Source organism: Procambarus clarkii, chromosome 68 (genome assembly GCF_040958095.1).
Source record: "Procambarus clarkii isolate CNS0578487 chromosome 68, FALCON_Pclarkii_2.0, whole genome shotgun sequence".
NCBI classification, from domain to species: Eukaryota; Metazoa; Arthropoda; class Malacostraca; order Decapoda; family Cambaridae; genus Procambarus; species Procambarus clarkii.
This window is the reverse complement of record NC_091217.1, coordinates 4,112,926-4,131,882: the sequence shown is the minus strand read 5'-3', so window position 1 is coordinate 4,131,882 and position 18,957 is coordinate 4,112,926. Positions and strand designations below refer to the sequence as shown.

Below are 18,957 nucleotides of genomic sequence, written 5' to 3'. Positions count from 1 at the left end.
CCATATTCAATCAAGACATTGTTTGGCTTACAGATTTCTGCAAATAAATTCTATAATAATCAAGTGTTCATTAAAAACAAATTTAATTATTACATATACAATAAGAAATTTATTTTGTATCGAACCCTATTTTGTACACATTGAAATAGTAAGGCAGCTGGACCTACTTCCGCACAGATAACATGTTAAATAATAGTGTCCACCGAAACAGCTTGATCTTTGCTGGACGTCTTCATATAATAGTCTATGTTCTATTTACAAATCTTACACTGCTCAGTAAAGTTTCACTGTCCCTACACTGCTTAGTAAATCTCATTTGTCCTCCCCACACACTGCTCTAAAATTTTCTTTGTTCTCCTTGCGTTGCTCGGTAAATATTAGTTATTCTCCTGACAGTGTTCAGTAATCTAGTTTACCCTCCTTGCGTTGCTCGGGATGTAGTGGTCTCGTCTCCCCCTCACACCGGCCAGGAGTCCTCCTTGTTCTTATCAGTAATAATCGTCTTCGTACTCAGAATCTCCCGGGTCCTCACCGATCTCCTCATAGTCCTTCTCCAAGGCTGCCAGGTCCTCCCGGGCCTCTACGAACTCGCCTTCTTCCATGCCTTCTCCCACGTACCTGCAGAGAGGGAGAGAAGAGGGGCTATAAAGGTTCTATGGGAGAGCAGAGGGCCTTAGATGTTCCTATGAGAGAGCAGAGGGGCTTAGATGTTGCTATGAGAGAGCAGGGGGGCTTAGATGTTGCTACGGGAGAGCAGAGGGCCTTAGATGTTCCTATGAGAGAGCAGAGGGCCTTGGATGTTCCTATGAGAGAGCAGAGGGCCTTAGATGTTGCTATGAGAGAGAAGTGGGGCTCAGATATTGCTGTAGGTTAAAGAGAGGAGCTCAGAGGTTGTGTGAGTGCCGAGTAGTACAGAGGAGAAGAGGAGATGCTTACGTGTAGCTACAGATGAAAAAAGGAAAGATGCTGATACATATAACTGGGTATAAAGATGAGAGAATCTTACCTGTAACTACTAAGGAAGGATTATCTCACATTCCTGAAGGGTATCTGAATGTAAGAGACAACAGGGGACTTACAAAGCTCTTACACCGAGTCTCCTTCCAAGTTTGCTCTTAAGAATAGATCATTCCAAAGGAACCGAAATCTCACTCAATGTGTTCTTGGAGGGAAGAAAATAATTTGTCGGAGCTAGAACAAAATCTCTAAGAGTCAGTTCGTGAGAAGTGAAGATCACAGTTGTCATGGAAAATTTGGGATGGTCGTGAAACTCTCTGCAATTTGTTCTAAATCAAATATTATTAGGATTTGTGAGTTGAATAGTAAAAATGAAACTGAGCATTAAACTGAATGATTGGTGAATCACACTCAGTAATGTTGAGAAGAAATTGCAACTTAGGTTCGACTTAGGACCATCGGTCCCGATAGGTTAGGTGGCTTGGTCTGGTTCAAACACCTTCAAGTTAGACAAAACCAAATCACTTTAGACGCCGGTCAAATTGTGAGAACGGGATGGACAGCGAAACGTGAAAAAAAAATAGAGAGATGGTAACGTGAGGTAATTATGAAGAGGAAGGGCCAAGCTACTACGACTATATCGCACTTAGGATATCAGGATAAGGGTTTGGGGTGGGACGGGGGAAGGGAAGGAATGGTGCCCAACCACTTTGACGGTCGTGGATTAAATGCTTTTCCATATGAAGCGATAATAATAATATTTACAATAAATTATCAGGGGAAAGTGCTAAGCCATTGTGTCTATATAGCACTTGGGAGGGAGCTGAATTTGGGATGGGACGGGGGAAGCTCGGGGGATTGAACGCCGACCTTCATGAAGCGAGACCGTCGCTCTACCGTCTTGCCCAAGTAGTTCGACCCATATGAAGCCTTGACCCTAGAAATCTTGAATCACCATATGAAGCGAGACTGTCGCTCTACCGTCCAGTCCAAGTCCAAGAAAGAGAAATTTACACAGAAATACTTCCAGTATTTCTCTATAAACTGTAAACTCGACCTTTGCCAAATAAATAATTCATGCATGGCAGAGCCAAATGAATAACATGCGAACTAAAGATAAAATATTAAAAATAAAGAATTAAGAAGAAAGCTTAGCCAGCCATAAACCAGATCAGAGTGAAATTATCACTACAACCAAACAAAAATCCCAACTCCAGCCCAAAAAGTTGTGCAAACAGATGGGAATTCATTTTTTTACCAATGGACGAAGGCTCTCTTGGCGAAGAGAAGGTCGAACTTGTGGTCCAGACGTCCCCAGGCCTCGGCGATGGCCGTGGTGTTGGACAACATACACAGTGACCTGGGCACGTGGGCCAAGTCGCCTCCAGGTACCACAGTAGGCGGCATGTAGTTAATTCCCACCTGCCAAAAAAACAGTTGAAAAATTTTGAGTCTCAATCACGTGACCTAACACAGCTTTGGAATGCATGATGATGGTCATGATGATTTCCATGGCTGTTACTTGCTTGCTCTTTTGTTTTGTTTTCGTATGTTGGGGGTTTTCATTCCGCTTTGTTTAGACGTAATTGGTGTGATTCGTTCGGTAACGTGACGCGTACGTGTTCGGGCGTCGTGGTTTAGAACGACACTATGTATAACTTTCATTCACCTCATTTAATGCTCAGTCTTCAGCCTCTTTTTTTTCCCTCTGTTCGTTCAAGTCTTTTGACCTTCGATATGTGTTCCAAGACTCATTTCTCAGCCTTTTCCTCACCTGTTCACTCATATCTTCTGCCGTTCCATTCTCGTCCAATAAAAATATTAAACATCTTTATAAGGAATAAGTTTTTAGTGAAGTGTATAATATTAGAAATATCTCAGTTAACTGATTCATACCATAATATTACCTATTTGGTGGGTGAAAACTTTCCCACTAATCATCTTTACATAATTCATACTCGAATTGGAGCCAAAAATTCCAATGATCCTGCTGTTAGTGTTGAATTTAACATTAATTTTAGCATTCTGCGAGTGTTCTCCCATTAAGTGAATTATGGCAATGAAAACGAACTGTCTGTGGTCTGCTTGGAGCTATTGGGTCATTGAATAGCCTCGGCTTTCAATGACTTTTATTACTGTAGTAGCCATTTGGTCAGAGTACTGGACTTGTCAAGGAGTTTCATTGCTCCTGTCAGTCTAGGTTTGAACCTTTAATGGGAGGAGTCCTTTCGGATATATATATATATATATATATATATATATATATATATATATATATATATATATATATATATATATATATATATATATGTATATATATAACTCCCTATATGTAACCTATATGTTCTACCCTATATGTAACTCCTTTTTTGTAACAAAGTTCAAATAAAACAATTATATATGTGTACATACAAAAGAATGGGGGTGGTAGGAGAAGATAATATTAGTGTTCAGTGAGAAACCACAAGGTCTCCTCTGAATACTTTATATTTTCTTCTCCGAGGCTATGGGTCCCCACATTGGCACCAGAGGTGGTACCCTCACAAACTTGTGTATATATATATATATATATATATATATATATATATATATATATATATATATATATATGTATATATATATATATATGTATATATATATATATGTATATATATATATATATGTATATATATATATATATATGTATATATATATATGTATATATATATATATGTATATATATATATGTATATATATATATATATATATATATATATGTATATATATATATATATATATATATATATATATATATATATATTTATATATATATATATATATATAATATTGATAAGGAACTAAGTTATTATATATGAACGGACAAGATCATAAGTGATGATAGGAATCTGTCTGGATACATTTCTGTCATAGTCACCTTCACTTAACCTCACTCACATGTTACTGCAGACAGTGATGGCCCATCCTCACTAGAACACGTCTAAATCGGGTCTAGGATTGACTCGTTCACGTCTCACAATTGGGAATCCCGGGGTCGAATCCCGGGCGGGACAGAAATGGTAGGGCACGTTTCCTATCACTAAATCCTTATGTTCATCTTGCAGTAAATAGGTACTGGGGAGTTAGTCAGCTTGGTGTGGGTTGTATCATGGGCGGGGTCAGTATTTAGACCTAATGGGGGGTCGAAATACTTGGACTCTGGGCCCTTGGGACTCTGGGCTCTTGGGACTCTGAGCCCTTGGGACTCTGGGCCCTTGGAACTCTGGGCCCTTGGAACTCTGGGCCCTTGGGACTCTGGGCCCTTGGGACTCTGGGCCCTTGGGACTCTGAGCCCTTGGGACTCTGAGCCCTTGGGACTCTGGGCCCTTGAGACTCTGGGCCCTTGGGACTCTGGGCCCTTGGGACTCTGGGCCCTTGGGACTCTGAGCCCTTGGGACTCTGGGCCCTTGGGACTCTGGGCCCTTGGGACTCTGGGCCCTTGGAACTCTGGGCCCTTGGGACTCTGGGCCCTTGGGACTCTGGGCCCTTGAATATTGCACATAAATCCACAAGACGTATCTTGTGTACCGATTTCCGCAAGAACTGGGAAGAACTTTCTGATGCTACTCACAGGGGAGCATATATTCTAGCCTAACGATGTTTGCTCTATACAAATCCTATAAGAGAAAGGCTCTCCGCGACTGACCTTGAACCCCGTTGGACACCACTCCACGAACTCGACGGTCTTCATGTTCTTGATGGCCTGGATAGCGGTGTTGACGTCCTTGGGCACCACGTCTCCGCGGTAGAGCAGCGTGACGGCCATGTATTTACCGTTGCGGGGGTTGCACTTCACCATCTGCATCCCCGGCATGAAGCACTCGTTGGTCAGTTCCGCCGTCGACACCTGTCGGAGGAAGACGACACCAGTTCGGTGGCGAAGGGCGAGAAGCGTCAGTCTTTCGGTGGAAGACCGCCAGCCGAAAAATCTTAATTTCTCGTGAAGTGAGTGTAATTTTTTCTTTTTTGTCGTAAACTTGAGAGCGGGGAATATTTGAATTTTATCAGGGCAAAAGCGCCAAGATGAAGATTAAGCCATGCAAAAGGTGACACGGGCATGAATAGCCCGAAAGTGGTGGCCCTTTTGAGCCATTATCAGTATCAAGAGCTGATACTGGAGATCTGTGGAGGTGCGACTGCACCCTGCGTGACGGGAGATGTCTCCCGTGAATGTGTGTGAAAAAGCGCCAAGATATTATACGACTATATATAATAGTTGTCCTGACCTCTTGGAAGGGGTCAGGATAAGGATTTGGGAAGGGACCTAGGGATTAAGAAAATCAGAATTTTCGTGTGCCACAGCGGAGACAGAGCCATTACATACCTGCATGTGGTTGACGCTCTCCGCGGCGTGAACAGGGGCGTAGTTAGCTAATGGGAAGTGTATCCGTGGGTAAGGCACTAGGTTGGTCTGGAACTCCACCAGGTCGACGTTGAGGGCACCTTCAAACCTGCGGGCGAAGAAGGATTGGGGGGGCAGTTCGAAGTGTCATTCCAAGGGAATGCCCCTCGCTCGTTCGTTTTAAGTGGCCCAACGGAAGGGAAGGGAAGGGAAGGGAAGGGAAGGGAAGGGAAGGGAATTATCAGGGGAAAGCGCCAAGCCATCACGACTATATAGCACTTGAAAGGGGTCAGGATAAGGATTTGGAATGAGACGGGGGAAAGGAATGGTGCCCAACCAATTGGACGGTCGGGGACTGAACGGAGGAAATTCTGAATATCTGCTATTGTGAATCCCATAATATATATGATGTGGAGCGATGATATAGTTAGTGTATCTAACGTTGCTTGATTAATGTTGGGGTTATGGCCTATTAACTATACGAAGCTTACTGACGAAGTTTACTGACTAACAAGCAAGTATACTTTCGTCCTAAACATAGCCTAGGACTGAAGTAAACTCTCAGTGTACCCAGAAGTACAGTCTACCTCTCGGTGTATATGCCATTGTTGCATCTCCCTACCGTTAGTTCTGTATTAAAAACAATATTTAACATACAACTTTTGTATACAGTTGCAAATATTTAACAAAAACATCAACTCGACTAACATTTATCATTGTACTTACAAAACTACAGGATTTCTTTCTATATTTCACGTACTTTAATACATAAAAAGATTTTTAAATGTTTCTATTGGTTCCTCAAACCAATCCAAACCTAACCTAACCTAACCTAACCTAACCTAACCTAACCTAACCACATCTAATTCAACTAAACCAGATCTAATCTAACCTTACTCAACCTTCTACATTTACCAAGAAATCCGCACACAAGTGTTAATTGCTTTGAACCAGAATGCGAATTGAGTATAATTGTATATAAACACAAATCGACAATCACAATCCTTAACAGTGGTTCTCAACCAATGTTTGTGTCGAGGATTCCCATATATTAGAAGTTATATCCAATTGCTCAGAAGTGCGTTCAAACACTGAGTCAGTGAGAGTGAAAACCTTTGCAAAGTTAACGTGGGAATAAGCACAAGATCAGAGTTCAAAACGAACCCTTGTAGACACAAAGGGGTGTCTACAAGGGTTCGAGTCTCTTAAATAGCGGAAAACAACACGTGTCGATGGAAAACTTATATTGTTTTGGAATAGTAACACCAGTTATTATCAACCTTGTCCTCCCACAAAGAACGTCGCACTTCGATCGTATGCATTACATAAGGCGAAAAATTATCGTATTAGAAATTGGAAGCGGCTCGCGAAAATAACAAGGGGAAAGCGTAAAGTCATTACGACTATATAGCACTTGGAAGGGGGTCAGGATAAGGATTTGGGATGGGACTGCGGGGGAAGGAATGGTGGCAAACCACTTGGACGGTCGGAGGATTGAACGCCGACCAGCGTGAAGCGAGACAGTTGCTCTACCGTCCAGCCCAAGTGGTTGTGGTAGGTTAGGAGAGGACATTTTAAATTGACCGTTTTCTTGACGTTGGGAAACCTACTTAGGAGGACGGACTGCACTGTTAGTTCCTGAATTAGCGTGGACGAAGTCTTAGTAAGGGGAGCTTTGCCAGACCTGAGTGCAAGTGTCACAGAGTTACACTAATTATCTATAATCATTATAATGACTAGAGCTAATCATTCAATGTATGAACGTGTGAGCCTCTGCCCTGAGAGAGAGAGAGAGAGAGAGAGAGAGAGAGAGAGAGAGAGAGAGAGAGAGAGAGAGAGAGAGAAAGCACTTCATAAATAAATTTTGTATCCAGAAAACGGTCCGCAGAGCTTCAAAGGTAACTGAGCTGATTTACTAAAAAGCGAAAAATTGGGAAAGAAACAAAAAATGGGAGAAGGAAGGAGGAGGAGGAGGAAGAGATAGATGTTGATTAATAATTAAATGCAAACATCCACCACATGTTTTCTGGCCTTGAGGAGGGATGTCGGTAAGATAGACACGTCAAGGGTTTCCAGTTCAAGACGAACATATAAACATTTGTAAATTTGGCCGGGCGGAATATTCTCTTGATAGGGACCCCTTGGTACCTGAGGGAGGCGGTGATGGAGGAGACGATCTGGCTGATGAGTCTGTTGAGGTTGTGGTAGGTGGGTCTGGGGACGTTGAGGTTCTTGTGGCAGAGTTCGTAGATAGCCTCGTTGTCGACCATGAAGGCCACGTCGCAGTGCTCCATCGACGTGTGCGTCGTCAGGACGGAGTTGTAGGGCTCCACCATTGACGTGGAGACCTGCAGCAACCCCCACCCACTGTTAGATCACTTCTATATTACCTTAGTATGTGTGTGTGTATATAATGATCCATCACTTAGCATCTCTTGTACTCTGTCTTGAGTGCAAACGTCTGCAGCTGTCAATATCCCACAAATACAAGACTTCAGCACCTGTCAGACTCACTGAATATCAGACTTCAGCACCTCACACACTTCACTGGAAAACATTCTACATTTTATAAGTACCATATATCATGTGCATTATAGCTTAGTACATATTAACGTTGTTAAATTACTATGATAATTACGTTTGAGGTGAAGTTTTGTGTATATATATGTGTGTGTGTGTGTGTGTGAGGAGGGGGGGGGGGGTAGGTGTGTATATTGCTGTATAGCCCTATATGTATGTTTGTGTATTTGTTTGCATTTGTATGATTATGTGGATATAACGTTTGACAACTGGCCTGCGGCGCCGGGTAGATGGCAAACTCCAGCTTGGTCTTCTTGCCATAGTCGACAGAGAGGTGTTCCATCAGCAGCGAAGTGAAGCCGGAGCCGGTGCCACCGCCGAAGGAATGGAACACCAGGAATCCCTAAACACAACAGAGGTCAGAAAAAAGAATGAGTGCCAATAGACACATTAGTGATACGAATGTTGTTACATGTTTTTGGTGCCAATATATCATTTTTTTCAGTTCGAAGTAGATGGTCGAGGCACTGTACCTGGAGGCTGGAGGCTTGGTCGGTTAATCTGCGGATCTGGTCGAGGGTAACGTCGATCATCTCCTTACCGATGGTGTAGTGTCCGCGAGCAAAATTGTTGGCAGCGTCCTCCTTACCAGTGACCAGCTGCGCCGGGTGGTAGAGCCGACGGTACATCCCTGTTCGCACCTCGTCTATATAGGACAGAAAATTCTCATTGATATATGGCACCCAGGAGTATATAGGAGCCCACCTGTTATTAACGGTGTCCACGGGATTAATATACTTGATATCTTGGCTTTGACATATATGAAGGGATGGGAACTGACAGTTAAACGGAGCTTAGGAAGGGAACTATCATGGGGTAAAGTGCCAAACCATCACGACTATATAGCACTGGGAACGGATCAGGATAAGGATTTGGGATGGGACTGGGGAAAGGAATGGTACCCAACCACTTGTGGACGGTCGGGGATTGAACGCCGACCTGCATGAAGTAAGACCGCTTACCAATAACTGAAGGCTCCAGGTCGACGAAGACAGCACGGGGCACGTGAAGCCCACTCTCCATCTCGCTGAAGAAGGTGTTGAAGGCGTCGGCGCCGTAACCGATGGTGTCGTCAGCGGGCATCAGGCCGTCTGGGGTGATGCCGTGTTCCAGGCAGTATAACTCCCAGCAGGCGTTGCCGATCTGCACTCCAGCCTGTCCCACGTGGATACTCATGCACTCACGCTGGCGAAGGACACGAAGGTGGCGGTGAGTGCGTTGGGGGGGGGGGAGGGACAGGAGGTTTTAGGAGTTTTGACCCGAGGATATGGTGATGATCCAGGTGTGTGGTGGTGACACAGGTGTGTGGTGGTGACACAGGTGTGTGGTGGTGACACAGGTGTGTGGTGGTGACCCAGGTGTGTGGTGGTGACACAGGTGTGTGGTGGTGACACAGGTGTGTGGTGGTGACACAGGTGTGTGGTGGTGACCCAGGTGTGTGGTGGTGACACAGGTGTGTGGCGGTGACACAGGTGTGTGGTGGAAGTTACACAGGTGTGTGGTGGTGACCCAGGTGTGTGGTGGTGGCACAGGTGTGTGGTGGTGACACAGGTGTGTGGTGGTGACACAGGTGTGTGGTGGTGACACAGGTGTGTGGTGGTGACACAGGTGTGTGGTGGTGACACAGGTGTGTGGTGGTGACACAGGTGTGTGGTGGTGACACAGGTGTGTGGTGGTGACACAGGTGTGTGGTGGTGGCACAGGTGTGTGGTGGTGACACAGGTGTGTGGTGGTGACACAGGTGTGTGGTGGTGACACAGGTGTGTGGTGGTGACACAGGTGTGTGGTGGTGACCCAGGTGTGTGGTGGTGGCACAGGTGTGTGGTGGTGACACAGGTGTGTGGTGGTGACACAGGTGTGTGGTGGTGGCCCACGTGTGTGGTGGTGACACAGGTGTGTGGTGGTGACACAGGTGTGTGGTGGTGACACAGGTGTGTGGTGGTGACACAGGTGTGTGGTGGTGACACAGGTGTGTGGTGGTGACACAGGTGTGTGGTGGTGACACAGGTGTGTGGTGGTGACCCAGGTGTGTGGTGGTGACACAGGTGTGTGGCGGTGACACAGGTGTGTGGTGGAAGTTACACAGGTGTGTGGTGGTGACACAGGTGTGTGGTGGTGACACAGGTGTGTGGTGGTGACACAGGTGTGTGGTGGTGACACAGGTGTGTGGTGGTGTTATAAATTTCATCCTTCTATATTGGCTATTAGCCACATTCTCAAGATATTCTCCATCTTGGACTTGGGTTGGACGGTAGAGCGACGGTCTCGCTTCATGCAGGTCGGAGTTCAATCCCCGACCGTCCACAAATGGTTGGGCGCCAATCCTTCCTCCCGTTCCATCTCAAATCCTTATCCTCATCCCTTCCAAGTGCTATATAGTCGTAATGGCTTGGAGCTTTCTCCTGACACACACACACAAGGGAAGGGAATTGTGTGTGTGTGTGTGTGTGTGTGTGTGTGTGTGTGTGTATGTGTGTGTATGTGTGTGTGTGTGTGTGTGTGTGTGTATTCACCTATTTGTACTCACCTATTTGTGTCTGCAGGATCGTTCATTGGCTCTTGGATCCCGCCTTTCGAGCCATCGGTTGTTTACAGCAATGAATCCTGTCCCATTTCCCTATCACGTCTAGTTTTAAAATTATGAACAGAATTTGCTTCCACAACCTGCTCCTGAAGTGCATTCCATTTTTCTTCTACTCTCACGCAAAAAAAAAAAAAACTTCTTAACATCTCTGTGACTCATCTGAGTTTCCAGCTTCCACCCATGTCCCCTCGTTCTGTTACTATTCCGTGTGAACATTTCGTCTATGTCCACTCTGCCAATCCCCCTGAGTATTTTATATGTTCCTATCATATCCTCCTCCCTTTTCCCTTCTTTGTTCTAGTGTCGCAAGGTTCAGTTCCTTCAGGCGCTCTTCATACCCCATCCCTCGTAACGCTGGGACTAGTCTCGTTGCAAACTTCTGAACCTTTTCCAGTTTCCTTGTGTGTTTCTTCAGGTTGGGACTCCATAATGAAGCGGCATACACTAAGACTAGCCTCACGTAGGCAGTGTAAAGCTCCCTAAATGCCTCCTTACTTAGGTTTCTGAATGATCTAACTTTTGCCAGTGTGCAATACACTGCTGTCGTTATCTTATTTATATGTGTCTCAGGAGTTAGAGTGTGAATGTGTATGTGTGTGTGTATGTGTGTGTGTGTGTGTATGTATGTGTGTGTGTGTGTGTGTATGTGTGTGTGTGTGTGTGTGTGTGTGTGTGTGTGTGTGTGTGTGTGTGTGTGTGTGTGTGTGTGTGTGTGTGTGAGGCTCGCGTTCATATACTGCGTAACTTGAGCACAATATTAGGAGGGGGCGTAAGTCGATGGGGAGAGGTAGAGGGGAGAGTTGAGGCGTTGGTAGGGAGGTGGGGTGAGGGGAAAGGATAGACGGGAATAACCATGAAATCACCACCGCTACCACCTACCCACCTACCCACCTACCCACCTACTCTTCCCCTCCTCCCCTCCCCATCCCCTCACCCCCATAATATACTCCTGTTTCCCCCCTCCACTCCTTCCCACCATCATCATCAATTCATGAGGCCTTGAACTGGTCCAACATTATATCTTGCTGTCGTTTCCAAGGACAAGCTTCACGGGCCCATCATCACTCCTCAACACACACACACACACACACACACACACACACACACACACACACACACACACACACACACACACACACACACACACAGGGCCTGGTAGCCTGGTGGATAGCGCGCAGAGCTCGTAATTCTGTGGCGAGGGTTCGATTCCCGCACCAGGCAGAAACAAATGGGCAAAGTTTCTTTCACCCTGAATGCCCCCTGTTACCTAGCAGTAAATAGGTACCTGGGAGCTAGTCAGCTGTCACGGGCTGCTTCCTGGTGTGTGTGTGTGGGGTGTGGAGAAAATAAATAGTAGTTAGTAAACAGTTGATTGACAGTTGAAGGGAAGGGAACTATCAGGGGGAAAGCACCAAGTCATTAACTATATAGTACTTGGAAGGGGTAAGGATAAGGATTTAGGATGGGACGGGGGGAGAGAATGGTGCCCAACCACTTGGACGGTTGGGGATTTCGTATTCGTGTGAGGCGTGAATACACAGACACACACACACACACACACACACACACACACACACACACACACACACACACACACACACACACACACACACATACACAAATACACACACACACTGGAAAACCGTCATTAGTTTCAAAGCGTTGTACGACAAAGAGTACTGGGAAGACGGGACACCACGAGCGTACTTATGACGTTGTACACTAACACATCGCCCAGCCAACGCGTACCGTAATCACAGCGCCATTCCATGCTTGCACCGTTAATAACAACATACAAAAAAAAATATTCGTATTACGCTGGGTGTTTGCTGGGACGTCGAATTTTCCCGGATAATGACACTTAAGTGTTGAAACTGCCCGCGTACTGAGCTCGTTTGTATTGATCGTTCCCCTCATTTGTAACACTCTTGGGTCGGTGATTAACCACAAGTTCACCTGCCCGGCCTTCACAGATCAGGAACTGTGTTGACCAAAAGAGGGTTCAGGCCAATGGTGTTGTATGAGCTTGAAGGAACTACCTTTTCCCTAGTTGAAATGTTTCCTAGCCACACCTCCACTGATTTAATTTGTGATTTTTGAAATTGAAATAAGTTTATTGAGGTAAAATACACACAAAGGGATGAGGTAGCTCAAGCTATTCTCACCCCGTTCAGTACATCGTGTTCATACATACATAGATACACATCACAAGCAATAAACGTATTACCGAACATTCTAAGAGATAAACATATACATTTTCTCCTTTTGTTACATTGTCTAAATGTTTTTTCGTACGTCTTGCCCATGGGTTTTCCCTAGGAGGAAAGGAAGGACATTGCTTGGTTGGTGAACACTCGCATAAAAGGCTATAATGCTTTCTTTTAAGGCTTTTCTTGCTTCAATGTCAACGTCTGACATTGGCCACAGTCTGTTCCCATTCTTCAAGCAGACAGTTTAATAACTGGAACACAGGGGAAACTTTTAGTTTTCATGAAATCATTGTTTTTCCTCTTAGTGTTTATTATTTAACCCACCATTTAAAAACGATAGTGGTACTTATAGCTAAAGTTTGACCAAACTTGCTCGCCCTTTATACACTCCCACAATCGAATTGAGAATGGTCCAGGACGGACCGAAACGTCGTCGTCCCTTCAACTTCTAGAGTGTGGTCCGGTCAACATACTTTAGCCACGTTATTGTGACTCATCGCCTGCACTCCCACCCATTCTCACACTCAGCCATACCCACACCCAGTCATCCACACACAGCCACCCCTCGACACACCCACAGTCATGCACACACATTTGTTGAAAGGCGGGACCAAACAGTTGAGAGGCAGGACCAAAGAGCCAAAGCTCAACCCCCGCAAGCACAACTAAGTGAGTAAATCCATCCCTCGACACACCCACAGCCATCCACACACATCCACCAATCCCATCACCAACGACGTAAAACAAATGAGAAAATCTACACAGAACTCTCTAAGAGTGACCTTGGCAACTTACAAAATTAGCATGACAAAATAGTTACTTGGACTTAATAACCTTTAATGGGAGGTGTTGGGAATGGAGGAGGTGACAGGAGGCCATCATGCCACACCATGATAAAGAGGAGCCACGTACAGGAATCGATAAAGAAGATAGAAGAGAGGACGTGACACACAGACTTATAGAGATCAAGCTATCAGAAACACATGTAATCGGCCGAGGCAGAAACTTTGATCAAGCTTGATTCGGGTCACTGCACACTACCAGCACGAGGGCACAGCTCTAGTGTGCAGCTCTCAGGCGTGCAGCTTCGAGGATTGTAGCCCCCCTAGGCGTGCAGCTTTGAGGCGTACAGCCACTAGGCGCCCATCTTCGTGGCGTGCAGCCCCCCGGCGTGCACACGCACACATGAGAGGCGGGACCAGAGAGCCAGAGCTCAACCCCCGCAAGCACAACTAGGTGAGTACAACCAGGTGTGTACACACACACACACAGTCTGTGAGCAGCAAGCCCCCCCCCCCCTCCCCGTAATACAATATTCACGACCATTGATTCCTGGTGATAGCATCGTAGTGCGTAACGCTTTCATCCTTCCACCCTGAGAACAACGCGGACACTGCGTCCTCTTTCTCTACCACTTGCCAAAGTGGTTTTAGAAAGTGGAGGACCCCCCCGATAACTCCAGACCAGTTCAGGAAGGAAAGTGTACTTGAGGAACGCCCCTCAAGGACACGACTTGAAAAGAAAGCACTTCGCTTATCATGCCAAGGACGCTGTCGATTTCTTGTTCTGTTGACATGTTCAGTTCGATGATGGAAGAGAAGGGCGTGCGGGGGGGGGAGGGGGCATCGAACTCCAATGATGGAGGCTTCAGAGAGATCACTTCGATTATTCTGGAGTTCTTGATCCTTTCCAAGTGGAGTTTGTGGTCAAACTCTTGAGTTTAACATCATTGTGGTTGAACTGGTATAGTAATATTATTCTTTGGGGTCTTTTTACATCATGGCCGGAAGGTAATGTCATTCAGAGGGCGACTGATTGTGCTAGAAAGTTCCTTCTTGCAGATTGTGTGTAGATGATTTCAATTTCAAGTGTAGATGATTTCAACGATTCTTCGCGGCAGGGGATCGTATTCCAGGGACCTGCCCGTAACGCTACGCGTACTAGTGGCTGTACAAGAATGTAACAACTCTTGTATATATCTCAATAGTTCTGCTATCGCCGCCTTGCTGGCGGCATCCTTCCTTCATTGCTGGCTGGTTTATAAGGCTGTTTGTGTTTGTAGCTCGCAGGGTCGCGTAGCCATCACAGCCAGGTTGATCTGGCAACACCGGCAGGAACTTGTGAAGTTGTATCTTGAAACTTCTACTGTCGTTCAAGCGATATTTCGTGTATTTGCTAGCAGGAGATTGACCAATCGTGGACCTCTGATGTTTACTGTGTGCTATCTAAACCTGTTTATAGCGCCCCGAGGTCACACTGGATTGGTGGTGCACTTCCTGCCGTGTCTCTCACGCGTGTGTGTCGAAATTTCTGCTGTACAGATACCAAGACGGCACACGACACCAAAATGACGAATGACACGAAAATAAATGTATTATATCTGGCAGAATAAGACGAAGTACTCATTAAGTATATCACCTTGCAGACGTTATTGGACTAAGAGCCTTTGTAGGGCGCAGGGTTGAAGACATGTTGGGAGGCATTGTTGACACGCAAACACGTTCTAATTGGCACTGACAGTGCCAGACAGTTGAAGAACATCCAATAATCATTTACAACTTTAGCTATCGTATTGAACCTCGACGCAATATGTCCCTTCAAGCTGAGGAAGATAGCGAGAGTGAGAGCTTCTAGGCCCAGAGAGTGTTTATGTTCAATTCTGCTGCGTTTAACTTGATTTACAGAAACTCTTGAGATATCAGTAAACGTCACCATATGTTGAAGCTTGATATCTAACGATATATCCCCAAGAGGTATAACCTGCTTCTCGGTAAATATACACTGGGAGTCTACTTTAGTTCTGAACTATGTTAAGGACTAAAGTATATACTCGCTATAATTGGTCAGTAAGCTATAGTTACGGCCTTAATAACCCTCCAGAGGATGATAGGCCTTAATCTCAACATCAAACCATCCAACGACCCCTGTTGTCGCTTAAATGTAGCGCCCGCTAGTACCTTACGTCTAACAGAAACCTCCTAACCTTCAGAAACACCTGTAGTGTACAACACCGTGTCACTATAACACCTGCAGTGAGCAACACCTCTCGTGCTCACTCAAATTATTATGACAATCCTGTGTTTCGTGTTCTTAGGTAATTTTCCTAAAAATTCATCATTGCAATTATTCTCTTAACTTTCTCGTATATGTTCTTTGACCCGTAGGTTGAAGAACAATATAATTTTTTTTTATAGTAGACAACAGCATAAATCTTATAAAATAGTTTATAACCTAAAAAAAAATGGCTTCATGAATTTATATAATCAAAATTTAATTATATAAGTGCTATTGGCGGTAGAAGGTTTGAATGTTCATTAGTAGTATTTAATATTTATTTCATATTATTTATAAGGAGGGAGGGGGGGGAGGGGTGTTGTATTAATTGTTTAGTTCAGCAAACATCAAACCCATTGTATCTGTTGAGAGTTTGTATTTTGTTTGCGGTGGCGAAGTGGCAGGTGTGTTTTGTGATTGATTTGGGGTCCCTGTGTTAGACAGGTGAACGTACCTTGCATGATTGGGCACCGTCGATAGACTGGTAATAGTAATAATACTTGGCCTGATTGGGTAACGTTGCTTGATTGACTTGACAGGTGGTCACAATCTTGACCATGACCTTTACGGGAGAAATCGGATTCGATTCTATCAACTGAGGATAATTTTGTCAAGGCAGATACACAACTCTGGGTCAGTACGACTGACATGTTATCCTACCTGACACAACTTAACCAAAAGAAGCATAGCTTAACAGAACCAAACTAAACCTAACCTAACCTAAACCTAACCTAAACCTAACCTAACCTAACCTTACCTAACCTAACCTGACCTAACCTAACCTGACCTGACCTAACCTAACCTAACCTGACCTGACCTTACCTAACCTAACCTGACCTTACCTAACCTGACCTTACCTAACCTGACCTAACCTAACCCTAACCTGACCTTACCTAACCTAACCTAACCTGACCTTACCTAACCTAACCTAACCTAACCTGACCTAACCTGACCTGACCTTACCTAACCTAACCTGACCTTACCTAACCCTAACCTGACCTTACCTAACCTAACCTAACCTGACCTTACCTAACCTAACCCTAACCTGACCTAACCTAACCTGACCTGACCTAACCTAACCTGACCTAACCTTACCTAACCTAACCTAACCTAAGCCACTCACATCAACGTTTCTGGTTCACTCTTCCACCAAGAACCGTCCTCAAGCTACCGTGGATCTTGTAGAGTTTACCATGGAGCGACGAGATGTTAATCCAAATGATGATGATGTTGTTATAGATTCAGTTACTCGGAACAAGTTCCAAGTAGCACGGGCTATGGTGAGCCCGTAACTTACCTGGCACAGCAGTGTGAATCCAAATGAAGTGGCGTCTGTTTATATAAGTATACCAAAAACGTTATATTTTTCCTATTAAGAAAACGTTATATTTTCTATTTTCCTATTCAGTGAGAGGATATGGGCAGCCCTCCGCGCTCTAGTTATCAATCTGTTATCATTCAGGCAACTTTTGTCTAACAGAATTATCGCCACCTTGTTTAGAGACCGATTTCCGTTCGCTGTTTAATGCAATCATTATCGTATCCCTGGAAACACAAACCGAAACTGTCTCTATTTTCCGCTTTTTACAACTTGTAATAAAGTTGTTACATCTTGGCTTAACGTGTTTATGACGTATTAGAACGTTGTTACAACTTACTATATTGGTTATTATAACTGGTTAGGAGGTGTTACAACTTGTTCGAACGTTGTACCAACGTCGTAGTTTCGGTGTGTGTTTGGCGGGATCTAACTACCTCGTTACAGACCGTGGCGCCGTGTAAAATATCAATTACGCTAATATTAATGAATCTATATGTAGGAAGAAAATCACCATTTTCTCGTAATTGGTATTCAGATGGATTTCACCGAACAGTTTCAACATCAAAAAGAACACCTTGTAACAAACGTAATTTGGTAATAACTGTGGCGAGAATTGGTTATATAACAAAGGTTCCATAGGTACAGTATCCTGCAGGTGGGCGAGGTAGGTCGCAAAGCAAAGGTGGAGGGTCTAAATGAACGATCTTCGCGCGCACACTCAATACTCCATTGAACAATGCAGAGTAAATACCATTTTTTTGGGGTGTTTCGGCGGCTGGGTTTGCGCGTTAGTTCAGAAAGTTGGAGGAAGAGCGGCCGACGGATGGCAGACAGGTGGTGGATGATGACAGGTGGGTGGCAGGTGGTGTGAGCACCGGGGATGGCAGGTGGGTGTAGAGGAGATCGCAGGAGAAGCGTGATGTTGCTCCCACGACGTTCTCCCCAACAGTGGCCCTCCAGTCTGCGTTGCCACGGCATCGACCCAGTGCTACCTTGCTGCCACACTCCACCTGTGGCTATGGAAATGTCTTGCTGCCACACTCCACCTGTGGCTATGGCAATGTCTCGCTGCCACACTCCACCTGTGGCTATGGCAATGTCTTGCTGCCACACTCCACCTGTGGCTATGGCAATGTCTCGCTGCCACACTCCACCTGTGGCTATGGCAATGTCTCGCTGCCACACTCCACCTGTGGCTATGGCAATGTCTCGCTGCCACACTCCACCTGTGGCTATGGCAATGTCTCGCTGCCACACTCCACCTGTGGCTATGGCAATGTCTCGCTGCCACACTCCACCTGTGGCTATGGCAATGTCTTGCTGCCACGTCCCGCCTGTGGCTATGGCAATGTCTCGCTGCCACACTCCACCTGTGGCTATGGCAATGTCTCGCTGCCAGACTCCACCTGTGGCTATGGCAATGTCTTGCTGCCACACTCCACCTGTGGCTATGGCAATGTCTTGCTGCCACTCTCCACCTGTGGCTATGGCAATGTCTCGCTGCCACACTCCACCTGTGGCTATGGCAATGTCTTGCTGCCACTCTCCACCTGTGGCTATGGCAATATCCAGTTGCCTCACTCCTGCAATGTTGACCTCATTAAAAGTCTCAATGCTAAGGCAGTACGTAGTTTTAAATCTAAATATGATATAAAAACCGATTATATTTACTTCAGAATGCATTTCCTAACTGGTGGAGACGCTAAAGCTTTTTCATCTCGTAGAAATTCATATTAACTTCAAGCTGTTGATAAACTGCTATAAGAAAATGACTGACCTGAGCCAGAGATAACGACGCTAGTCAACCCATCTACCATCATAAATATCAGACAGGGAAAAGGCAAGTGTTTATGGTCATGCCAATAACAACAGT

General features: G+C 45.2%; 1 protein-coding gene across 1 annotated transcript; it reads right to left on the bottom strand.

Annotated features, from left to right (window-relative positions):
• On the bottom strand, window positions 1–18,020 carry LOC123774799 (tubulin alpha-1C chain). Its single transcript, XM_045769417.2, has 9 exons — window positions 17,836–18,020; window positions 8,878–9,100; window positions 8,389–8,561; window positions 8,130–8,258; window positions 7,484–7,683; window positions 5,318–5,444; window positions 4,640–4,840; window positions 2,216–2,379; window positions 1–618 (listed from the first exon to the last, which is right to left on the bottom strand). The coding sequence occupies exons 1-9, from the start codon at window positions 17,836–17,838 to the stop codon at window positions 489–491; spliced, it is 1,350 nt and encodes a 449-aa protein (XP_045625373.1). The 5' UTR covers window positions 17,839–18,020; the 3' UTR covers window positions 1–488.
• Between the last annotated feature and the right edge of the window lie 937 nt (window positions 18,021–18,957).

Bases quoted from the DNA above. Each gene is read 5' to 3' on its own strand.
- LOC123774799 (XM_045769417.2), bottom strand. The intron at 8,562-8,877 runs GTAAGCGGTCTT...TGTCCTATATAG, and splicing joins CCTGGAGCCTTCAGTTATTG to ACGAGGTGCGAACAGGGATG. The intron at 4,841-5,317 runs GTATGTAATGGC...TTCCTCCGACAG, and splicing joins AGAGCGTCAACCACATGCAG to GTGTCGACGGCGGAACTGAC.